The 22,216-nt window shown below is 46.7% G+C and overlaps 1 protein-coding gene across 4 annotated transcripts in view; it reads right to left on the bottom strand.

Moving 5' to 3' along the window:
- Positions 1-22,216, bottom strand: part of ABTB3 (ankyrin repeat and BTB domain containing 3) — a 315,532-nt gene that overhangs the window by 43,464 nt on the left and 249,852 nt on the right. For 3 of the 4 annotated variants that reach the window (XM_078449506.2, XM_078449508.2, XM_078449509.2), the window contains 5 exons: positions 7,368-7,533; positions 4,629-4,718; positions 2,583-2,684; positions 536-629; positions 284-419 (listed from right to left, as the gene is read on the bottom strand). In XM_078449506.2, the coding sequence (XP_078305632.1) occupies positions 284-419; positions 536-629; positions 2,583-2,684; positions 4,629-4,718; positions 7,368-7,533 (588 nt within the window). The remainder of the gene's footprint in view (positions 1-283; positions 420-535; positions 630-2,582; positions 2,685-4,628; positions 4,719-7,367; positions 7,534-22,216) is intronic. The other variant, XM_078449507.2, reaches the window with a different exon arrangement.

The raw sequence follows: 22,216 nt of genomic DNA, 5'->3' as shown, positions 1-22,216 counted from the left end.
CTGATGTGACGGGCTCTGACCAACGCTGGCAAAGAGTGGCATCTCTGTGAGGCAGAAGCTGATCCGGGAAAGGACAAAGCAAGGCAGTCTGAGTGGATGTGCGCTGCACGAAGTTGGCTCTGAGCAGAAAGCTGGCAGTGAAGGCCACTGTGGCCAGGCCTGGTGTCTGGCCTGCCTCTGGGCCCCACATCCAGAGATATAGTGGGTCTGGGGTAGGCCTGGGAATCTGCATTTTTAACAAGCACCACTTGGGACCTTGTGGCTTTGGCCCATCCTAGCCTACCTGTGTCCGTGGGCTGCGGCCTGGCTGAAAGAGTTCATATCACCCTGGGGGGTTGTAGAAATTCCATTCCTGTACATGGTTCCTATCAGGGGATCCGCACCACGCTCCAACAGCAAACTAACCAGCTCAAAATTTCCTGCAAGCCCAGAGAAGGGGGGTTTATAAGCGAATAAAGCAAATACACGGTCACAGACACAGCGAGGGCCGAGGTGGTGGAGACCCTTGGCCGGGATGAGAATCAGCAACTCTTACCTACGGCAGCAGCCAGCTGGAGGGGCGTTTCTGAGTAGTTCTCCTCGCCGTGCTCCACGGAACCTTCCACCTTGGCCCCGGCGTCCAGGAGCAGCTGCAGAGAAGAGTGGCCATTGAGACATTTAAAGACATGTGCTGTGAGGACACATCAGGAGAGCTGGTGGAAGTCAGCACAGTGCCAATGTTCCTGCCCTCCCTCTGGGTCAGTGGCCATGTGCACAGGGTGAGGGCAACTGTACCTTGGGGGATGAACTGATGGCCCCTCGAATCTACTAGAACCTCGGACTATCAAAGTGTGGCCCATGGAAAAGCAGCATCAGCATCCCCTGGGAGCTGTGAAATGCTGGCTCTCAGGGCCCACCCCCGACCAACTGAATGAGAGTGTTTGCATTTCAGCAAGATCTCCAGGTGATTTATAAGTACATTGAAGTTTCCAGAAGTGCTGACTGAGCAGCTCATGGCATCAGAGTGCTGGAAGACTCCCTTTTCGGGTCGGTTACCCAAAGCCTCGGAGAGAGCATTAGAGGGATCTCTTAGAACCACAGAATCTTGAGTTCTGAAGGACTCTGGAGACCACCTGGGCCAATGAGGGCAAGGATGCCTTCTAGAACACTCTGGATGGCTCTGAGTATAGTTTAGCCAATGCTAAATTTCCTGGCCAGCAATTAATAAAGAGGCAGAGTGAGAAACCAGGAGTTTACTCCGTTCTGTGCATTCCTGAAGGGCTTCTTCAAGATGGAGATTCTGTCTGTGCCGGATCTCACTCTCAGTGAACGTGCTCTCAGGACCACCAATGGAAAATGGGGAGGGGGGGCAATCTACCTTCTTTGTTACATATCCAGGGCTCCCTCAGGGCACAGCCAGGAGAGGGCTGACTCCTGGCATTCCGGGACCTGTGTACCTGCAGTGAAGAGGTGGCCTGACTTCTTTTTGGGTTTGCCTGGCTGCCCGCTGCTTCTATTCCTGATTTAAAGGCTTGAGGATGCCACTGCACTTTAAGGGTGGCATTTGTGTCCACTAGGCCACCTCCCAATCCCTTCTTTCTTATATTCCTCTACCAAGAGTGAAGTGGGCAGAAGTTTCAGCTCTCAGAATAACACGTCATATTCTCAACCTCCTGAAACATGACTTTGGGTATGTCCTAAGGAGTCCCATGACTGAGGAAACAACAAAAAAGATTCCTGTGGATTTCCAACATTGCCTCATGGTCCCTGGAACACTTATTTCCTGCTCTGTAAACTTCTAAGACGCTTGGAGCACATAAGAGCAAGTATTCCTGATGTACCCACAGCTCAGCACCATGAGGCCAGGTGTGATAATGGACCTGGATGCTGAGTTCTTTTTTCCTGACGAAGTGAAGAGCAAGTTTAAGATCTAGAATATATTTGATGGCTATTTGTTGAATACCAACTGTACAAGAGCCAGAAAAAGTATAACCAATACATACTTAAATGCCCAACGGCCCTCGGATGAGGACTTCTCTCCGTACTTGGGGAGCCTTGGGTAGCTGTTTCAGAAGACACATCCAAAGGCCTTACTCTAGACCTCTTGGATCAGATTCTCGATAAGTAGAATCCAAGCAAGTGTCATTTAGAATCATTCCCTTGGCAACTTGGGGATGCTTCTTTCCACTAGTTAGAAACCACTAGATTCTACACAAACACCAGGGTCACACCTCAGGGGAGGTTCTAAGGTGTCACACCATCCAAGTCTTACGATTCACATTGCGACAAGCAAAATGAACAAATCCACAAAATTGCAGCTCAGGCCCCACCCCCGAGCAACCAGGAACAACTTCATAAGTTTGCCACTCTTCTGTGTGAGGCTGCATGTGGGTATGTGATCGTTTCATATTGGTTAAGGCCAGGCCATATAGATCATTACATATGATATTTTCACTTATATGATATGAATGTGCTATATTTAGTTGCAATTAACCAATATGAATCTCTTAGGGAATATGCATGCTGGGAGAGGTAACAGATTTGCATGATGGAAGAGGGTAAAATTAAAGGTCAGATGTGGATAGGGAAATACATTAATATACCTGAACTACAGGAATATGTCCATGCAACACAGCAAAAGTCAGAGCCGTCCAATGGCGGGTCTCAGGGTGGACGGATGGATATTTATGAGGAGTACTGACAACCTATAAACAAATTGAAGTTATTTTCAAAATGTGACCTTCACAATATTTTGACTAGCAAATCTGACCTATCTGTGGCTGGGCATGTGGGCTAGAGATGTACAGAAGGACATTCTGGAAGTGCTTTGGGAAATGTCGGTAATAGTGGGGTAGTGACTTTATGTTCTCTGTGCCTCATAAGGTCTCCTTTGCTTCTTGTCTGAAAGGAACTAAACCGATGATTTCTGACTTCCTCTGAGGTGTCTTGGAGAAGCTGTAATGGCGGCTACCACAAGCCAACTCCCCAGCCTGTCCCCTCTTTCTGCTTAAGGGTGGTGGTTCTGAGAGCCATAGGGTGTCAGACAGCATGAGATGCCATATCATTACATTCGCACCTTTAGGGGAAATTCTCAGCAGCAGCCAACCCCAGGCAAGGCAAGGTCTGCTTTGAGTTTTCAAGCCAGGGAAGACCACTACCCATCTGATGGAGTCACATTCCCATCTGGTCACAGCTCACCCTACCCTGTTCTCATTTCACTGTTTTTCTGGCTTCTCAGTTGACAAGGACCCTCATGCTACTGGAAACCTGGGCACAAAACCTTCCCTGGACATACCACGAGTGAGCAATCTGATACTGGTCCTTCAATATGGGGGGCATCAAAACACTCTAGGCCAAAAGAGAGGCAACAGGGAAGCTGAAGGTTGGGGCCCTTCAGGACTGGCCCCCACACATGGCTTTTCTCCCAAACACCCCTGGGACCAAACAGCTGTGATGTCTGACTCATTCAGAGCAGCTGAATTCACTCGTCACCTGTCAGGGTAGGCCTTGAGCTGGCTAGGAGTCATGGAATGGGCTAGAGAGGATCAGAGAAGCCCACCAGGACCCAAAGATGAGGAGCCCTTGCAGGGGTCTGCATGGTGTTGGGGGATTCATAACAGGCAAGAAAATCCCCAGTACCTGAAACTTATAATATCCAAAATGGTCTGGATGCAAAACTAGGTCTATTGCCTGTTTTCCTCAGATGAATATAAAACTCACTAATTAAAAAAAGCACAGTACTAAGACTACAAGAACATCTAATTTTGAACTAAAAAAGTTTTACAGGGTTGCTGAGTTAGGACTGTAGCATGCCAACCTTCCTAGCCTCTGGGGCTGCCAGTTGCTGGCTGCCAGAAAGACAGGATAGGACGTGGTCAAAAAGCGTGATTTCACCTATCACAAGCCTCGTGGTGTGTGTGCGCGAACCAGTATTGACTGAGCCCCAAACTTATGCTAGGTCCTCTTTGTATTTATTTCTTCCAGCAACTCTCTGAGATGGGTGTGATTATTCTCCCCCTGTTGTGGATGGGGATGCTGAGGCTCAAAAAGGTTAAGCCACCTGCCCCAGCACAAAAGCAAGTTACTAAGACTCAGCAGTTTCGGAATTTGAGCTTAAGTGTCAAACTCTAAAGCCTGCGGGGGTGCGCTTCCCACGATAAATACACCACACTGCCTCACGGAAGCTTTGCCATTAGCTTTAGGACCTGTGGCTTCAACTCAGCCAATAGGCGAACCAATCAGGATTTGGTTGGGAGGGGGTAGGATCTGAGGGAGCTACACCTTAGGTCAGGGTATGCGGAGCAGCTCTGTCTTATGTCCTGATGGCTCAGGAGAGAGCTCCCTGCCCTGATCCCAGAAGGAATGGATCAGTAATAAGAATCAGACTCAGTTCAGCTGAGATAAGGGAAGGCTGGTGCTTCTTGTAGCTTCATTGGTTGTTTTTAAATGAAACATGCACGTGGGCAGCTCCCTGGGATTTGGTTGGGCTGGGGCCTCCAGATGGAGGAAATCTACCGGCTGATTTGACCTATTTGCTGGACTGACCGCCCCCAGTGGTGGCTCTCAGGAGAAAAAGCCCCCCCTCTCTTTGCTCATTTTCCCTGGGGGACTGCCAGGCCCAGGGGCCCTGTAGCCCTCTGCACCCTCACCTCGACATTCAGGTCAGCTCCGGCATCCAGCAGCATCTGAACCATTGCCTCGTCCCCACGGACGCAGGCATACATCAGGGGGGTCATGCCCTGTGGTGGGTTAAAAACCAGAGAATGGAGAAGGTTTACAAGGTAGCTGTGTCACTGGACGATAGCAAATGGAAAATCTTACTTGTGTGTAGGTGGCTATGTTTGTACTCAAAATCCAGCATTAAAAAAATAAATGTGCTGCCCTTATGACTCATAAAGTCACAATCCTCCCTATTTTGAAAACCAAAATGAAGGCAAAAAAAAAAAAAGGTGGGGGGTTGCCGTTTTTGCAATTATCTTTGCTTAAGTTGGAGTATTTTCATTTGTCTGTCCTAAGGTGCAAGAGATCTAAGGGGGTTTGCTAAAACACGTGGCTGATTTCAACTTACAGGTCTTGGGAACTTTCTGGATTCTGTGGTATCAGTCCTAAGTTATCTAACTCATAAACACTGTTTCCTTGACATTTTTCTCTTTCACAATGTAAGTATCATCTTTGCTCTACACAGCTGCTGGTCAGTGTCAAGGGAAATTGGATGCCTCTGAGCATGCCCCCATCACTGATGTCTGGTTTATCATTTACAAGCAAAAGGCAAGTGAATGAGGAATGGTTTTTAGGAATTCCATATTTGCCAGTGACTCCTGCTTATTTTGAAGTTCCACAAACATTAGAAGGAAGGGATGGATTTTTCAATAAACAGTGTTGAGAAGGTGGCTACTTGGGAAAACGTGCAAGTTAGAGCTTATCTCGCACCATCTACCTGGATCTGTTTCTAGGTGTAAAAGTAATGGAAGAAATCATGAAGGAAAAGCATTACGGTGTTGAGGATCTAAAACCGAAAACATAAACAAAATTGAAAGGTAGGCAATAAATTGAGACATATTTGTCATAGTATAAGAATGGGTTATATGCCTAATATGTAAAGAGCTCTTCTAAATAAAGAAGACAATAAAAGCTCCAGTGAAAAACTGGCAAAAGGTAAGGAAAATATTAATAGGGAGGGGCACCTGGGTGGCTCAGTCGGTTAGGCATCTGACTTTGGTTCAGGTCATGATCTCACGGTTCATGGGTTTGAGCCCCGTGTCAGGCTCTGTGCTGACAGCTCAGAGCCTGGAGCCTGCTTCGGATTGTGTGTGTGTGTGTGTGTGTGTGTGTGTGTGTGCGCGCGCGTGCGTGTGCGCGCGTCTCTCTGCCTCTCCCCTACTCACATTCTGCCTCTCAAAAATGAATAAACAGTTAAAAAAATTTTTTTAAAGATTGATGGGGAAACACATATGTTGTTGGAGGGTGTGTACAAGGAAACAAAGTCTCTGGGAAAGTCATTTCAGAAAGGTTGATGTCTATGAGCCACTACATCCACTTTTAAGAACTTCCCTAACGATGAACACAGTGTAACGTACAGGATTGCAGAGTCACTATGTTGCACACCTGAAACTACTGTGTCAACTATACTTCGATTAAAAAAAAATTTCCCTAATGAAAAAAAATTCCCTAACGAAATAATCAGGGATTTTGAACAAAGACTTGTGTAAATATGTTTAACTCAGCATTATTGATATAAGTAGTGAGAAGCAACCTAAATATCCAACTGAGGTATGGTTAACTGAACAAATAATAGGACCATTTTATGTAGCCATTAAAAGTGATTTAAAAAATAGTATTTAATGATATTGCAAAGTACCTATAATATAAATTGTCGAAAAAGGCAAGATATTATAAATCTCTGTTTTAAAAAAATATAGGGGCGCCTGGGTGGCACAGTCGGTTAAGCGTCCGACTTCAGCCAGGTCACGATCTCGCTGTCCGTGAGTTCGAGCCCCGCGTCAGGCTCTGGGCTGATGGCTCGGAGCCTGGAGCCTGTTTCCGATTCTGTGTCTCCCTCTCTCTCTGCCCCTCCCCCGTTCATGCTCTGTCTCTCTCTGTCCCAAAAATAAATAAAAAACGTTGAAAAAAAAAAAATATAAATGTGTGTGTGTGTGTGTGTGTGTGTGCGTGTGTGTGTGTGTGTGTGTTAGGGATCCTTGTTGCTCAAGAAAATTCTTAGTTGCTACTCCTTCCCTGGAACTCACTGCATGAGCTGCCCATATGAGAAACAGCTCCATCTGTCCCTTGTGACTTTCCATCTGGGGCTCACATTGAAAACTGCTGTTTGTTTCTCTGTCCGTGACACCTTCATTCACATGGTGTCTCCCTGACTGGTAGACGCACGAGCTTCCCCCTGTACCTCAGTTTCAGGGACTTGGGGGATAGCTGCCTATATCTCTGAGGTGCCTCCCAGGGTTCCCCAGAATGACTTTTGTGTATCTCAAACATACCCTGAAAGTTTTGTAAAAATACTCCTGGAGTTGTTCTGTGATGCAGTAACAGACAGGCAGGCAGAGAACTAATTTTAACCACGCTGAAAAAAGGACTTGAGGGACACATACTAAATATAAATGATGGCTATCTGGGTGATGGCATTATTTCCTTTCTGGAATAGGCCTATTTTTCTCAATTTTCCATTTCAGCTGCAATGATCATGTGCAATTTCTATAAAGATGAACAAGGATATTTTTATATTTTAAAAACCGAAACTAACTAAATAAATAAAAATCACCCTAAGTCACCAGCAGGGGGAGTGTGTGTCCAGTGCCTGCTGTTGGCAAAGTCGTGGGGCAGCGTACCTGGCGGAGGTTGGAGGGGTTGCCTGTTCAGAGACTCGGGCCCTGTACCTGTTCGCTCATGGTGTTGATCCCATCCGGCCCTAGGAGAGACACCGCCTGCTTCACCAGGTCCGTCCGCCCACAGTTCAGCATCCGGAAACCCAGGTCCTGTTTAAACTTGGCTTCGATGGCCACAGCGTCCAGTTTCCGAGAAGCACAAAAGCAGTCGTCGGCCCTAAGGAAGGGAGAGACAATCAGTGGGGTGCAGTGGCTTCCCCAGGAACTGGTCCTTGAGGACCAGTGAGAGTTAGAAAGCACCAAGGATCCTTTGCCTTTGTTTTTCATGTCAACTGCCTGTTCCTAGGCTCCAATTAAAATCTGGATGTCTCGATCCTTTGTCCTTTATAACTGCTGCTGATCTGTCTTCCTCTTTGCTTCCACAGCATACTGAGCTAAGCATGGTGATAGCTAATATTTACTGAATGTTTACTGTGGGCTAGGCCCTCTGCTAAACTCTTCACATGAATCAGTTTGTTCAATCCCCACACAACCTCAAAAGGCAAGTACTATCACTACCCCTCTTTAAACCCTGGGGAAACAGACATAGATAAAGGAGTTGCCCAGGGCCACAAAGCCAACAAGCTGCAGTAAACACTGTCCCAGAACCTCCTTTCATCCCCTCCCCTTGCTAATTCAGAGAGTAGAAACTGAGGAAAGGAGCCAGGTGTTCAGAATTCCTGGTTCTGCTTCTCCCTAAGCCAGTTTGTGGCACAAGGAAAGGTTACGTTTGTGAGGGAACTACCTTCTTTTTTATCGTTGGAGGAAATGAGAGGGGCTATTGTTCCAGAAAGTTTACGGCACCGAGGCTCCTGTTCATCAGTAAGGTTAGGAGCTGGGGGAGAGCATTTGAGGGCCGAACCACAAAGGGAGCCTCAGGAAGTGGGGGGGGGGGGGGATAGGTATGTGCTTGACTCTTCATTGAGTTTCTGATATATCATTCATCTCTTCTGGCAGCGGAACCTTGGGCAGAAGTCTACCCTGAAATATAAACCCAGCTGTAGGAGATACAAGGGCTTGGACAGGAGACCATAAGAATTTGCTTCTGGCCACCAGGGGGAGCTGATACAGTGAAGATAGAAACCAGAGTAAAAGACTGGAAGCTTGGTGTTGATGTGGGGTCTAATCTGCATGCCCACCTGAGCAGCTGGGTGTCAGGCTAGGTCTCCAACAGCCTATTTGTACAAGCACAGTTGCCCAGGACCCTGGACTCCGGGGTTAAGACCTTTTCATGGCAGGCAGGGGAGCCAAGACCACCCAACACTGTTGGAGGACTTTCTGGGCACGCCTGAGGTCTCCCCAGGTGGTGGGAGAGGACTGAAAGACCCTGGGCCTCAGCATCCAAGATGCAATCCCCTAGGGCACAGAATGGAGCTATGCCATAAGGCATGGTACATGGGGCGTTGGACTTGGGACTCTTACAGCGAGGGTGGCTAGATTTAGCAAACCGAAGTGTGCTGTAGCAAATGCGGTGTGGAACAAATCTACACTAAAACACTGCTTATTTGAAATTGAAAGTAAATGTGTTTTGTTTTGTTTTGTTTTGTTTTGACTTGGGAAAGGGCAGAGCCATCTGTCATGATTTGAAAAGAGTCTGAGGACTTAAAAACTGAGAACAAACTGAGGGTTGATGGGGGGTGGGAGGGAGGGGAGGGTAGGCGATGGGTATTGAAGAGGGCATCTTTTGGGATGAGCACTGGGTGTTGTATGGAAACCAATTTGATAATAAATTTCATATATTTAAAAAAAAATCAAAAGAGTCTGAGGAGAGACCATGGATCCCAGCATCTCCAGAGTTAGAGGAGAAACCCCAAGTGGGGTGGCAGGCTTCATCGGAGTTCCCTAAAAAAGTGGTTAAGAAAGAAGCTTCAGGCCAAATGGACAAGACAGAGCAAAGCGGGTGAGGGCAAGGTGCTGGGGCATACAGCAGAGGCTTCTGGAGGGGGAAAGGTGGGTGTTTGCATGTGTTGTGTTGACATGTCTGGAGCCTTGAATGGGTCAGGTGCATGTGCAGATCTTGGGGAGGTATCAGATTTGACTAATTGTAAGGAAAACTTTTCTTCGAAAAGACCATTATCTAGTTCAGGAAGAGGTTGGTTTGTGAACTCAAGAGCCTCCTTCTTAAGAGCAAAGATGCTATGAATTGTCATTGTCAGTGAATTTGCAATCTCCTCTCTCCTGTCTGCGTCGAAGTCCCTTGGGCTATCCTCCATGCTTGACTGATTCTCTCAAACAAGCATTTTGTTTTTTCTCTGGAGTCAAGCTGAATTCCACGTGACTGGCTAAATGTAACTGAGCACCTACTGTGCGGGGGCACCATGGCAGGGGGCTAGGAGGTGGAAGACACAGACCCCGCCCCGTGTTCCCCGAGCGCCCAGACTCGTAAACCAATAATTCCAAGAACATCAGGACAAGTGTTTACCAGCTACAGAGGTCCTTGATTTTAATTAGAAAGAGACAAATGGCAAGAAAATTACTGTAGCAAAGATGATGAGAATTGTTATTATAGGAAGCTAATGTTTACTGAATTCTTGCTTTTGAAATCTAAGTTCTTTCCATGTATTAAGTCATACAATCCTCACGACAAGCCCATGACATAGGGGCCCCATTCCAGAGGTGAGAAACCTGCCCAAGGTTGACCAGCGATCTGACACCCCAGTATGACCCTGCTCGGTGGGACCTGGCACTTTTCCATTGTGCTGGTGTGCCCACATATAGAGGTGCCTTCTGTTTTTTTTTTCAAGTGTTTATTTTTGAGAGAGAGAGAAAGACAGACAGAGCAAGAACGCAAGTGAGGGAGGGGCAGAGAGGGAGGGAGACACAGAATCCCAAGCAGGCTCCAGGCTCCGAGCTGTCAGCGCAGAGCCCAGCGTGGGGCTCAAACCCATGAACTGCAAGATCATGACGACCTGAGCTGAAGTCAGACATTTTATCCAACTGAGCCCCCCCAGGTGCCCCTATACAACTGCCTTCTTGAGCGCATCTCCTGGATGTCTCCCAGGGTCCTCACATCTAGTATGTCCAAAATGCAACTTGTTCTTAACACGTCCACCCCCTGCCCTCCCAACCTGTCCCCCAGTCATCCTGTCGCCATGAATGGCACCATTGTCCACCCAGGTGCTCAGGCCAGAACCTTCTCCCACGCTCAGGTCCATTCCATCAGCCGTTGATTTTGCCACCCAAATCCCAAATCCGCCCACTGCCCTCCAGCTCCACTGCCCACATACTGGTTCCAAACCCCAGCCTCTCTTGTCTAGTAGTACAGTGGCCTCCTCACTGGTCTGTCACTTCTATTCTTTTTGCCGTCCAAACCAGTCTCTTACACAAGGCAAGAGTGAGCTTAAACTGTAAATAAAACTGTGTTGTGCCTCTGCTTAAATAAGACCTTCCAATGCCTTCCCATGTACTGAGAATAGAATCCAGTTCCCCCAGGATGGCCCACAGGACTCTGCAGGGGTGGGGTCTGTCCTGCTCTCCCACCCTTCCTTTGGCAGGGGCCACTCTCCACTGGCCAATCTCTCTCCTGACTTGAGGACTTTATTCTTGCCCTTCCCCCTCCTGGCCCCTTCTCACCCCTCAAATAGGAGCTTGAATGTCACGTCCAAAGGAGGCCTTCTATAACAATTTCATCCTTCCTTTTGTTAGCACCTTTTACAATCTGTGACTAGTCTCTATTCATTCTATCTATCTATCTATCTATCATCTATCTATCTATCTATCTATCTATCTATCATCTATATATCTTCTTATTTCTTTTCTCTATGAGGCTGTCAGCCTCCTGGGGGCAGGACCACATCTATCTTATGCCTGTGTTATGTGCTTAAAGCATTGGTATTAACTGATAGGTAAGCCATGCACAGCCTGCCCTTTATTCCTGAGAGCAGGCCCCAGGAAACACCTGTTTTTCAAGAATTCCTCAGTCATACAAAGTAAGTAATGATTCTGGTTACTGAATTTTACTGGCTAAAGCAGGTAAGAAACATCTATAAAGGTTTCTGTTCAACTGGTTTGTTAGAGAATTAAACTCTGCCAAATTTAAATTCCTGCAGCATTCCTGTAAACACGACTCAGAGCTCGATTTACTGTCTCTGGAAAGCCTCGGAAGGATCTACCACCAAAGACCAATAGGTCCCCCTGTGCCTGCCTAAGTGTGGGACTTATTTATGCAGAAATCTACTAAGCCGGTCACCCTGGGGCTTCACCAGAAGGTGATCAGCTTTGTGGTTTCCCTTCCAGTGGCTTTCAACGATGCCATGAAAAAATCTGATCAATTTAAATAAGAGGTCAGCTACCGAGGTAGTCAATTTCTCTGATTTCTCAAGGGCCCTGGCCCCAAGAGATTGGCTCAGTATTTTCCACCACTTCAAGAATGTGACTTCAGAAAGATGTTTTCCAGGAAGCCTGCAGGCCTGAGCACACACACACGGCAAGTAATCGGGTTTTCTCCCCTAGGAAGGAGTCGGCATTGAGGCGGGATGTTGGTGCATTCTGCTGGTCTCTTGATCCACTCCCAGTGACGAATGGGAGCTGGTGAGGCCTCAGACACATTTTACTCACGTATGAATTTTTAAAGCTAGCACACATAGTAGTTGTGAGCATGAACTCTGATTCTCAGTTCTATTTAGCAGCTGTGTGATCTTGGGGCAAGTCACTTAACCTCTCTGTTTTTGTCTTCTCATCGGTAAAATGAGTTTAGTAATAATACCTTCCTCACAGGATTTTGGGTGTGGATGAAATGAGATAAACCATGTATAGTGCTTAGAAGGAAACAGAGTTTAGCACACGACTCTCGTTAAATGTTACAGATCTCCTATTACGATCATTATTGTAAATCACCAAGCAAGGTGCATACTGGAGAGACCACACTGAATTTGGAAGAAGCAAATACAGAGACTCGGAGACTGAAGAACAATGTAATAACAGTTTTTCTTAAGGTCTCAAATAGACACCACATCTAACCATTTTCACCAGAATAAAGGCAGTCCTTCTCCCAGTGGGGAAACCCTGGCCCCCAGAGAGACTGCCATGCCCCAGCATGGTTTTTGCCAGCAAGCTGTAAGGGAAGAAAGGGGGAACGGGGGTCATGCCTGATGAAAGTCCAGTTTCTGGAATAATTCAACAAGCAGGAAATGGCAGAACAGAGCAACTCAAGGTACTGTGGGCCTGCCCGGCCAGGCTCCCAGCCCCTCTTTTCTTTCCCACAACCTGGACCAATCCTGATCCCATGGGTGCTAGAAAGTGCCGGCGGTTCCCAGGCTCCCTGAGCGCTGACTCTGGGCTAACTCTGGGAAGCCTGTCCCCAAGGGTGTGGGCTCCGAAGTGTGACTCCCTGGGCTTGTCACCTGGCTCTACCTTCACTAACTGCTTATGCTGTGCACCTAACCCTGCACAGGTAACTTAAACTCATTCCATTTTCTCACCTGTAAAATGGGGACACTAACATTTATACACATTTTACTGATTTAATAAATATTTATTAGTTCTTACCGTGTACCAGGCATATTATAAGCTTTTTTTTTTTTTTTTTACAAATATGAACATGTTCAATGCTCACAATAACCCTGTGAAGAAGGCATTATTGTTATTTACCTATTTTATAGACAAGGAAAAATGGGGCAGAGAGAGGTTAATTAACTTGCTTATTGTCACATAGCTAATAGGGGTCAGGATTTAAAGCCAGGCAGTCTGGCTCCAGAGTCTGTCCCAATAACCACTCTGTACAGCCCAGGTTTTAGCAATGTGCTGGCAATCACAGGGCATCCATGCATGACTCTGGGATCTGAACCTCAAAGGCCCAAACAGTCCCCGCAACCATGACCTTCCCTCATCAGTAATAAAGAAGCCACCCTTTATTGCATAGCTCACTGTGTGCTAGGCAGCATACTAGGTGCTCAATTCCTCCCACTTCAACTGACCTCTCCTTGAAGGTCTTATCATTATTCCCTTTCTACTGACAAGGAAACTGAGGCACAGGGCTGAGTGCTCGACCCCAAAGCCTGTCTCCCATGGGGCAGACGGAACCCAGCGCTCAAGACCAGAGTTCATATCCCTTTGTGCTTCATACTTGAAACCGGGACAGGTGGCTTAACCTCTCTGGGCCTGTTTTCCCATCTGCAAAGCAGGGTTGACAGCAGCACTTCTGTCCCCAGCAGCTGTGACAAGGATCCAGAGGTCATACTTCTGAACCACCCAGCACAGTCGTGATAACAACTGCCCGATACGGAGAACGCACCATTTTGTAATTGTAGGTCCTCTTTCCAGGGATTTAATCAGGCCATCTGGAAGTCCCCCACCTCCCCATCCTCCAACACCGCACTTCTCCAGTCCTTTCCTTGCCCCCAAGGCCCTTTCCAGCTGCTGTGGGGCCCAGTGCCTCTGAGCGTGGCCCTCACTGCGACCCGGCTTACAGAGCCTGAGACAGTTCTGCCGTGGCTCCCACGGCTTCTCACTTCCCCTTCAGGTTTTTGTTCTTGTTCATCTGGGTCTTACCAGTAGGCTGGCAACCCGGGACAGAGCAACTTCCCAGGCCTTTCTCAGAGGCTGTGGCCAGAGGTCAGCTTGGGAGGGGAGGCCATGTGAGGGGTGGAGTCACTTTGCTCTGCTCCCATGGAAGATACCAGTGCCCACCATGGTGGGGCACAGGCGGAGATATGTGGCCGCTGTGGGGATCACCCTGGGAAGGTGCAGCCCTCCTCTGCCCCCCGGACCCCAGGACCTGTGATTTGGTATATAGTACGGTTCCCAAGGGCTTGAGATCACATAAGTTGCCTTGGAACAGAGTAAAGATATTAACAGTAGTCAGAGAAATAGTGAAGATTTACAGTTTTCCTAACACATTCTAGTTAATTCTAATAATGGCATTGACAGGTAGCTTTCCCTATGCTAACCATTTCCCATGTAATAGCTCACCTCATCCTCAAGATAACCCAATGGACTGGGCACTGTTCTCTCTACTTTACAGATGAAAAACCTGAGGCATGGAGGTTATGTCACTTGCCCAAGGTCACATAGCACGTAGGTGGTAAAACCGGCATTCGACCCCCCTGGTCCGACTCCTGAGCCCACGCTCGCATCCTGCTTAAACCCTCACAGGAGCCCCCAAAGCAAGCATCCGTACCCCCATTTTACAGACGAGGAAGCAGAGACCAAGAGAAGTTACGCATCCTGTCCTAAAGTCACTTGGCTCCTTCCATCTCCATTTCAGCCCAGACCTGTCTCATCTCAATGTCAGACTTGGGTGTGTGTGTGATCTCCCACAATCTGTCAGCCGAATTCCACAGAATCTGACATTAACAAATGCTTACTGTGTGCCACGCACACTGGGGGGTCCAGAGAGCCCACCTGGATGAGATTTCTGCCCCGAGAGACTTGGAGGCTAGGGGACATGCCACGATTCATTCATTCCCACATACCGTTCACTGAACACCAGCAACAGGCAGGTACAGGGTTAGGTGCTGGGGTCCCGCAGCAAGTGAGCCAGATTAAGCCCTGCCTTCTCAGGCTACACGGACAGAAGGATACTGAGCAAGTTGTTGGCTCCACTGGTGACCACGTAATTGAAAATGGACGTGTCTTGGGAGAAAAATGAGAACAGAACCCTAACTCAAAGTAGTAACCGAGAATCGAGTCCCTGGCCTTTCCTGTTCCTCGGGGGGGATGCTAGAGAGATTTATGATGTCGAGAAGGAGACAACAGGTGCTGATTTCATTATCTGGATCTTCAGGAACTCACTGAAGGGTGGTGGAGACAACTAGTGATGTTGATGTATATGCCAATATAGCCTATTTCCTGGCTGCGTAACCTTGGGCAAGTTCCCCCATCTCTCTCTGGGCCTCCATTTCCCCATCTATAAGATGGGGAGAACCAGTACCCGTGTTCAGATTTTGTGAGGAATAGGTGAGACAGTGCATACGAATCTATTTTGGCTATTCTGGAGGCCCTGTTCAAATACAGACACGTGGCTAGAGGATGTGGGATGTGGAACCCTGGTACAGACTATGGATTTCTAGAAGATGTGCACATATTTCAGCCACCTGAAACACAGCACGCACATTACAGGCACTCAGTGCCCCTAGTACCTCTATGGGAACTAGGGTAATATGTTGGCTATGAAGCAACATGTAAACTAGGCATGGAAAACAGGGTTAATCTCAGGCTCCAACTCTGATTCACTAGTGCGGCTGGTTGGAGTATGGTGTTGTGGTTGGTTGGGGTATGGTGTTAAGGAAGATTCTGAGGCCATGTCAAGGCTTTGCCAGGGAAGAGGGGCATGTAGGACCCAACAGAACAGTTCTGAAAGTAACTGGTAAGGCAGAAATAGGGCCAAGATAAAGGCTCAGATGAATGTGACTTTAAGTCGTGGCTGCACCACCCATCAGCTGTGTGATCTTGGATGAATCCCATTTCCTTCAACAGCCTCAGTTTCCTTATCCAGAAAATGGGGGTGTTAGGCTGGTCAAGCTCTTGGGTGCCTCCAAGCATGGACATTCTCTGAGTTTATCCCATGTTTTCTGGTGCTCATGTATTATCCCTTACTAGGCAACAGCTTTCCTCCCTGGCTTCATCCCAACATTTTAGCTTCTCTGTCTTTGCTCTTATTTCATGCAAACACTTATTCGTGGCCAAGGGGATCATCTGGGAAAGGAATGTGTCGCAATGACCACCACCTTCCAGCATCCATTCTCCACCCCCTCCTTATAGTAATACAGCATCTTCTGCCCTCACTGAGTTTTGGCATGGCACATGGCTGTCCGGTTAGAAATTATATTTCCCCTTGTGGTCAGTGACAGCCATTTGACTAAGTTCCATTTCCCCCTCCCCAGCTGATAAACAGACTTGCCCATGTCCTAGCTCTGACTGTGCAGGTGAGCCCAATGCACTAAGGCAGGGCTGGCAAAGTTTTTCTTTTTCAAGTTTATTTATTTATTTTGAGAGGGACAGACAGTGTGAGTGGGGGAGGGGCAGAGAGAGAGAGAGAGAGGGAGACACAGAATTCCAAGCAGGCTCCGTGCTGCCAGTACAGAGCCCAACGTGGGGCTTGAACTCATGAAACTGTGATATCATGACCTGAGCTGAAACCAGGAGTTGGACGCTTGCTTAACCAGCTGAGCCACCTAGGTGCCCCAAGTTGGCCAAGTTTTTCTTAATGAATGAGGTAGCCGCTATTTTAGGCTTTAGGATAGATGGTCTTTGTTGGGACTACTCAGGTCTGCTGTTGGGGCTTGAGGACAGCCAGAGGCAACAGGCAAACAAATAGGTGTGACTGTGTTCCCATAAACTTTTGTTAAGAAAAAAGCCAGGCTGACTTACGGGCCATAGTTTGCCGATGCCTGCTCTAAAGGAATTGCAGAGCAATAAGATGGAAGGAATTTGGGTCTTCAGGGGGATCTTGTGAAGCAGAGGTGCCCCATGAGCTTGCACTGGCTGATCTATTACACGATGGAGAAATAAACATCTATTATAGTTACGTCACTGTACTTTGAGATACTCTTATCATTTGTCTAACTAATACAGGAGCTAAGAAAGTAACTGCCCTTTATGGCTACTCTCCGAATACATCAGAATGGAAAAATACCTTTCCTAGAATTTAAAGGGCCAGATTGGGCTGCTTTCTCCCATTTCCTAATTTCTGTGTCTCTAGATAAGAATACGAGAGTCTGTAGGTCCAAGGCAGGGGTTTACTGCTATAGAGTATGTAGGAGAATAAGGTTCTTGGGTTTCATTTATAAGGGTCTGGTGGCCCCCAGGATAAAAGCAAGACAATGTGCTCTCAGTGTGCCAGCGGCTGCACTGGCCAGGCTGCCTGGGGGGATCCTGAGGGTGTACCAGGGCCACAGGTGCCCGGCCCTAGTTTCCCAGTTTATTGACCTCCTACCTGGAGAAGGTCAGCCTGGGGGAGGTGGGGGATGGGGGCACAAAGCCAAGAATTGGCTGGTTTACACTTTTAGGGAAAAGCAGCCCTGTGGTTCTCAAAGAGCCACGAAGACAGCCACGTTCTGTTCCTGCTGCAAGGCACAGGAGGTCTGACCGGAAGAGAGTTTCAGGAAGCAGGGAGAGGTGCAGGGTGTGGGTGCAGAGGGGCAAACTCTAGGCCAGGGCAGTCCTAAATCCCATGCTGCTGGCCGGCACAGGGTTTGGAAACAGCCTGAAAACTTTCATGTGGGGCACCCACGTGCCCAGTCCTCTCTGTGGTCCTTCATCATGCTGGGTCCACTCATGTGTGTGCCCTGCCTGGCCTCGGCCTCAGAGTTTGGACCCGGGCCTAGCTAAGGATGAATGCGGTCAGTTACAGATATTAAGAATTTAAGATTTAAGAATCCTTCATTAATTCATTCTGATCACCTGTTACTTGTCAGGCAGTGTGCAAGGCACTAAGCGCTTCCACACTCAGAATATTTTATTGGTTCCCTGGGGCGCCTGGGTGGCTCAGTCGGTTAAGTGTCTGACTCTTGATTTTGGCTCAGGTCACGATCTCACAGTTTGTACGATTGAGCCCCCCGCAGCGGGCTCTGCACCTACAGTGCGAGGCTGCTTGGGATTCTCTCCTCTCTCTCTCTCTCTCTCTCTCTCTCTCTCTCTGACCCCACCTTGCTCATGTTGTCCCTGACAATAAGTAAACGTAAAAAGTATTTTTTTGGTTCCCTAATAATAATGATAATAATAGCAAACACATATCATTTATTGTGTGCCAGGAACGGTTTCAATTTTACACACCCATATATATATATATATATATATATATATATATATATATATATATATGTACATATATATATATGTACATGTAGGATATATATATATATATATATATATATATATATATATATATATATAGATACTCATTCATATATATGATCTTACCTAATCCTTACTTTAACCCTACACAATTTATCTTCAGCTTTCAGAAGAAGAAACTACAGCACAGAGAGGCTAAGAAACTCACCGAGGTCACAGAGCCACCAGGTGGTAGGACTGAGATTTGAACCAGGAAGGCTGTTGCTGGAGCCCAGCTCTTATCGCCCCAGCCCACTGCCTGTCGGTTCTAGCAAAGGTCTTCCACAAACACATAGATTCTATGCTGACACTGCCTGGGTCACTGCTAGATGCCAGGTGCTGTGCAGGATGCCAAAGAAACATAAATTCCCACTCACAGGCCTCAAACTCGAGGCCCTCTTGTAACCGCCCCTCCCGAGAGGTCCCCATCACCCAACCATTTCTTCTTTTATTTTTTATTTATTTTTTTTTTAGTTTTGAGAGAGGGCCAGCGGGGGAGGGGCAGGGAGAAAGGGACAGAGGATCTGAACTGGGGCCTGCGCTGACAGCAGCGAGCCCCGTGCGGGGCTTGATCTCATGAACTGTGAGATCATGACCTGAGCCAAAGTCGGATGCTCAGCCGACTGAGCCACCCAGGCGCCCCCATTTCTTCTTTCTCGCCCTTCCAGCCAATATGGCCTGCCGCCCACTTGGCACACAAGCCTCCCGACTGCTTTCTGGTCTGCATGCACAGTGTGCCCCTCGCTTCAGATCCTCTCCCCGTATCCTGCTTTCCTTCAAATCCTATTCCAGATACAAGTCCCACCTAACAGCTTTTGGCTTGCAGCATCCCAGAATGTCGGTGCTGAAAGAGAGCACTGGGGCCAACTCCTAACCTTCCTAAGATCAGGAAACTGGAAGCCTGAAAAGGGTTAACTAATCTGAAGCAGTTACAGATGCATTTAGGAGCAGAATGCACGTCTTCGGCTAGGGTTATTTAGCAAGTCTTTCTATGGATACCTGTAGGCTTGTGTAGGGCGGCAATTCTCAATCAGGGGCGCTTTTGTCACCCAGGGGACATCTGACGATGTCTGGAGACAGTCTGGGTTGTCATGAATAATGAGGTGCTCCTGTTGTCTCATAGGTACAGGAGACTGATGCTATTGCATAGGACAGCATCCCCCTTCCCCAAACAAAGAAAAATCCAGCCCCAAATGTCCACAGTTGAGACGGGTTGAGGTTGAGAAATCCTGGGAGAGGGTAATAACATTTTTTTTTTTTTTTTTTTTTTTTGCATTGTCTCTTCTATATCAAGCGGTTCCCATTACAGGATTCTGTAAGCGTGACAATAAAATGGTAGCTTCAGAAATGAATCGTGAAATGACAATTCAGAAGACGACAGGCCTGACTTGGATACCAGCCCCTGGCCCCCCTCCTCAACACACTTTCCCAAAAAAGCCACATTCCATTTCATAGGCTTCAAGTCCCCTAGTGGATGAGTTTTTCCTTTTCTTTTGGGTAGCAAAAAGATGAACAAATTGAGACTGTTCTGTGCTGAAGTAAGTCACACCAAGTTCTCTGTGCACCTTTCTAAGGAAAAAAAAGTATATATTATTGCAGCGAATGGAACATGTAACAGTGCAAAGTTCCTAGGAGAAATCTTTGTCCAAAAATGGTGTCTACCTGCTGTTTAATGCTGCTATACCAAAGTACAGAGAAGGGCCGGCTCATTAACCTGACTCGGATAAGGTAAAGAAAGTGTGAGTTCACGTGCTCCTCCCAGCTAATCTTTTCTGCCTTGGGAGAGATCCCAGGGGGCCTGGAACCTTTCTCCTCTTTAGAAGTAGATGGCCAGTTAGTGGCAAAACCCACTGTGTTTGCCTCCCTGCAAAACAAATTCTGGGTCCATTCAAATATGTGAAAAAAGAGGTCTCTCAAATGCAAGGGCTACAAACACCCAGGAGAATGAAACTAGTGTGCTCATTTCTGAATGTGCTGTCATGTGATTTTGAGTAAAAATGACGAAGCATCATTACACATCTCTTGCTTTGGCATCATGGCTTATTTTAAAAGAGTCGAAAATAAAGCCTATCCTTTGGAGAAAAGAGTCACCCCTAATTTTGGCAAGGCCTTAACGTATCCCTTTTTGGCAGAGACTGGTTATAGTCCCTCAGAGAGTTCTTTATCTCCTTCATGTATTGTTATAGGACCTGAATTTTTAGCTGCCCAGAGAAAGATGATAACTCCCCAGCTCCCTGACGATCAGATGTAGCCAAATGACTAAGTGCTGACCAACAGGAAGTAAGGGGAAGTGATGTGTGCAGTCTCTGGGGTCTGCTCTATCCTTCTACTTTTCCTCTGCCCACGAAGGAGAGAGGAAGTCCCGGTGGGTGGAACCAGCCATATGGCACCACTCAGAGGAAGGTAGCACCTAAAGAATGGTGGAGCAACAAGAGGGAAGGTGCCTGGATCCCTGAGGTGGAGACGCCATAACAGCCCCGACTGCTTATGCCTGGATTCTTGTACTGAGGGAGAATTTTAAACTCCTCTCTTATCCAAACTACAGGTATTTTGCATGTCTGTTACACCTAATGAATCTGTATGCTAATGAATCCATTCAGCAGGTTTTTAAATTAAAATCAGTTCAGGAAAGCACGCAGCAAGTGCTAAGTACCCGCTACCTATTATGTTAGGTGCTGGAGATTCAAAGAGAAAAGCACACACCCCATCCCCCAAGGAATCTAGAAAGAGCTAGTGGTCTTCTATTTAACAGTTTTCACAAACACACACACACCTATTCCCGTGGTATGAGAGCAAAGTTTGAGTGTTACAATTCCAACATTCCCAGTGACAATAGCCCCACAGGATGCTCTATGACGGGTACACAAATGATTTCTGTAAAAGGCCGACTAGGAAATATTTTAGGCTTTGTGGGCCATACGGTCTCTGTCATAAGTACTCAACTCTGCCACTGTGTGAAAGCAAAGTGTGAAAGCAGCCACAGGCTATATAATAAGCAAATGGGTATGGCTGTTTGTCCAGGCAATTTTATTTGTAAAACTAGGTGGCAGACAGCTCTGGTTTGCCAACCCTTGTTCTATGGTAAAATATTTAAACAGGATAACCTTCTCTTTGGGATTTACAAGAAACACAGCATGTTAAAAGCATGGAGAAAGTTTTTTTTTTTTAAAGCCTATTTAATTTTACTTTGCCAGTGTTCCCCAAATTTGAGCCTCTTAACACTTTTTTTTAAAATAATGCTTATTAATATCCCATAACTGGCCTTCTAAATATGCTGTTGCAAACACTGGCTAAGTAACTTTGATGGTTAATAAATTAATTTAGGCACACATAAAAGAAAAAGCAATACAATGACCACCTATATGCTTACCATTATAATTATATTTATAAATATATAAAGCATTATAATTACAAAGTCCCTTAGACCCCCCTCCTGATTCCATCATTTCATCTACTTCCTGAGATTACCCTATCTCATCAGTTTGAATTTATCATCCTCATGCATGCTTTAGATGTTTTACTGCGTTTATTAAATTCCTGATAATATATAGACTGTTTTGCATGTTGGTAAACTTTATGTAAATGTTAGCACACTACACAAATCCTGTCTCAATTTGCTTTTTTTTTTTTTTTTTTTTCCCACAATATTACATTTCTGGGATTTGACTGTGTAATAACATGTAGATCTGGTTCATTTATTTTCCTTGCTACTTGGTATGCCATTGAATGAACATTTACTTCTTCTCTTGTAGACAGCTTGTTTCTTTTCCCCTTTCTTCATTTTTCAATTATAAACACAAGATGAACACCTGATTTCCATGTGGAGGAGTTTCTCTAGGGTATAAACCTAAGAGTAGAATTATGTGTTTCCAAGTTTCCTTGAAAGTGGACTCAGAGTCCCCTTCAGTGCTGTATAGGAGTTCTGACTGTTCTAGATCTTTGCTCAAATCTGGTATCATCAGACTGTCACTTTTTTGCTGACCTGATGGGTGTGAAAGGCATGCCTAGGTGTGGTTTTGAATGCACTTCAGGATTATAAGTGAGGCTCAGCCCTCTTCATAGATTTCTGGACCATGTGGTAGCATATT

This window comes from Panthera onca, chromosome B4 (assembly GCF_046562875.1).
Source record: "Panthera onca isolate mPanOnc1 chromosome B4, mPanOnc1 haplotype 2, whole genome shotgun sequence".
NCBI classification, from domain to species: domain Eukaryota; kingdom Metazoa; phylum Chordata; class Mammalia; order Carnivora; family Felidae; genus Panthera; species Panthera onca.
Note: the sequence above shows the minus strand (reverse complement) of the source record. Positions and strands in the feature narration are given on the sequence as shown.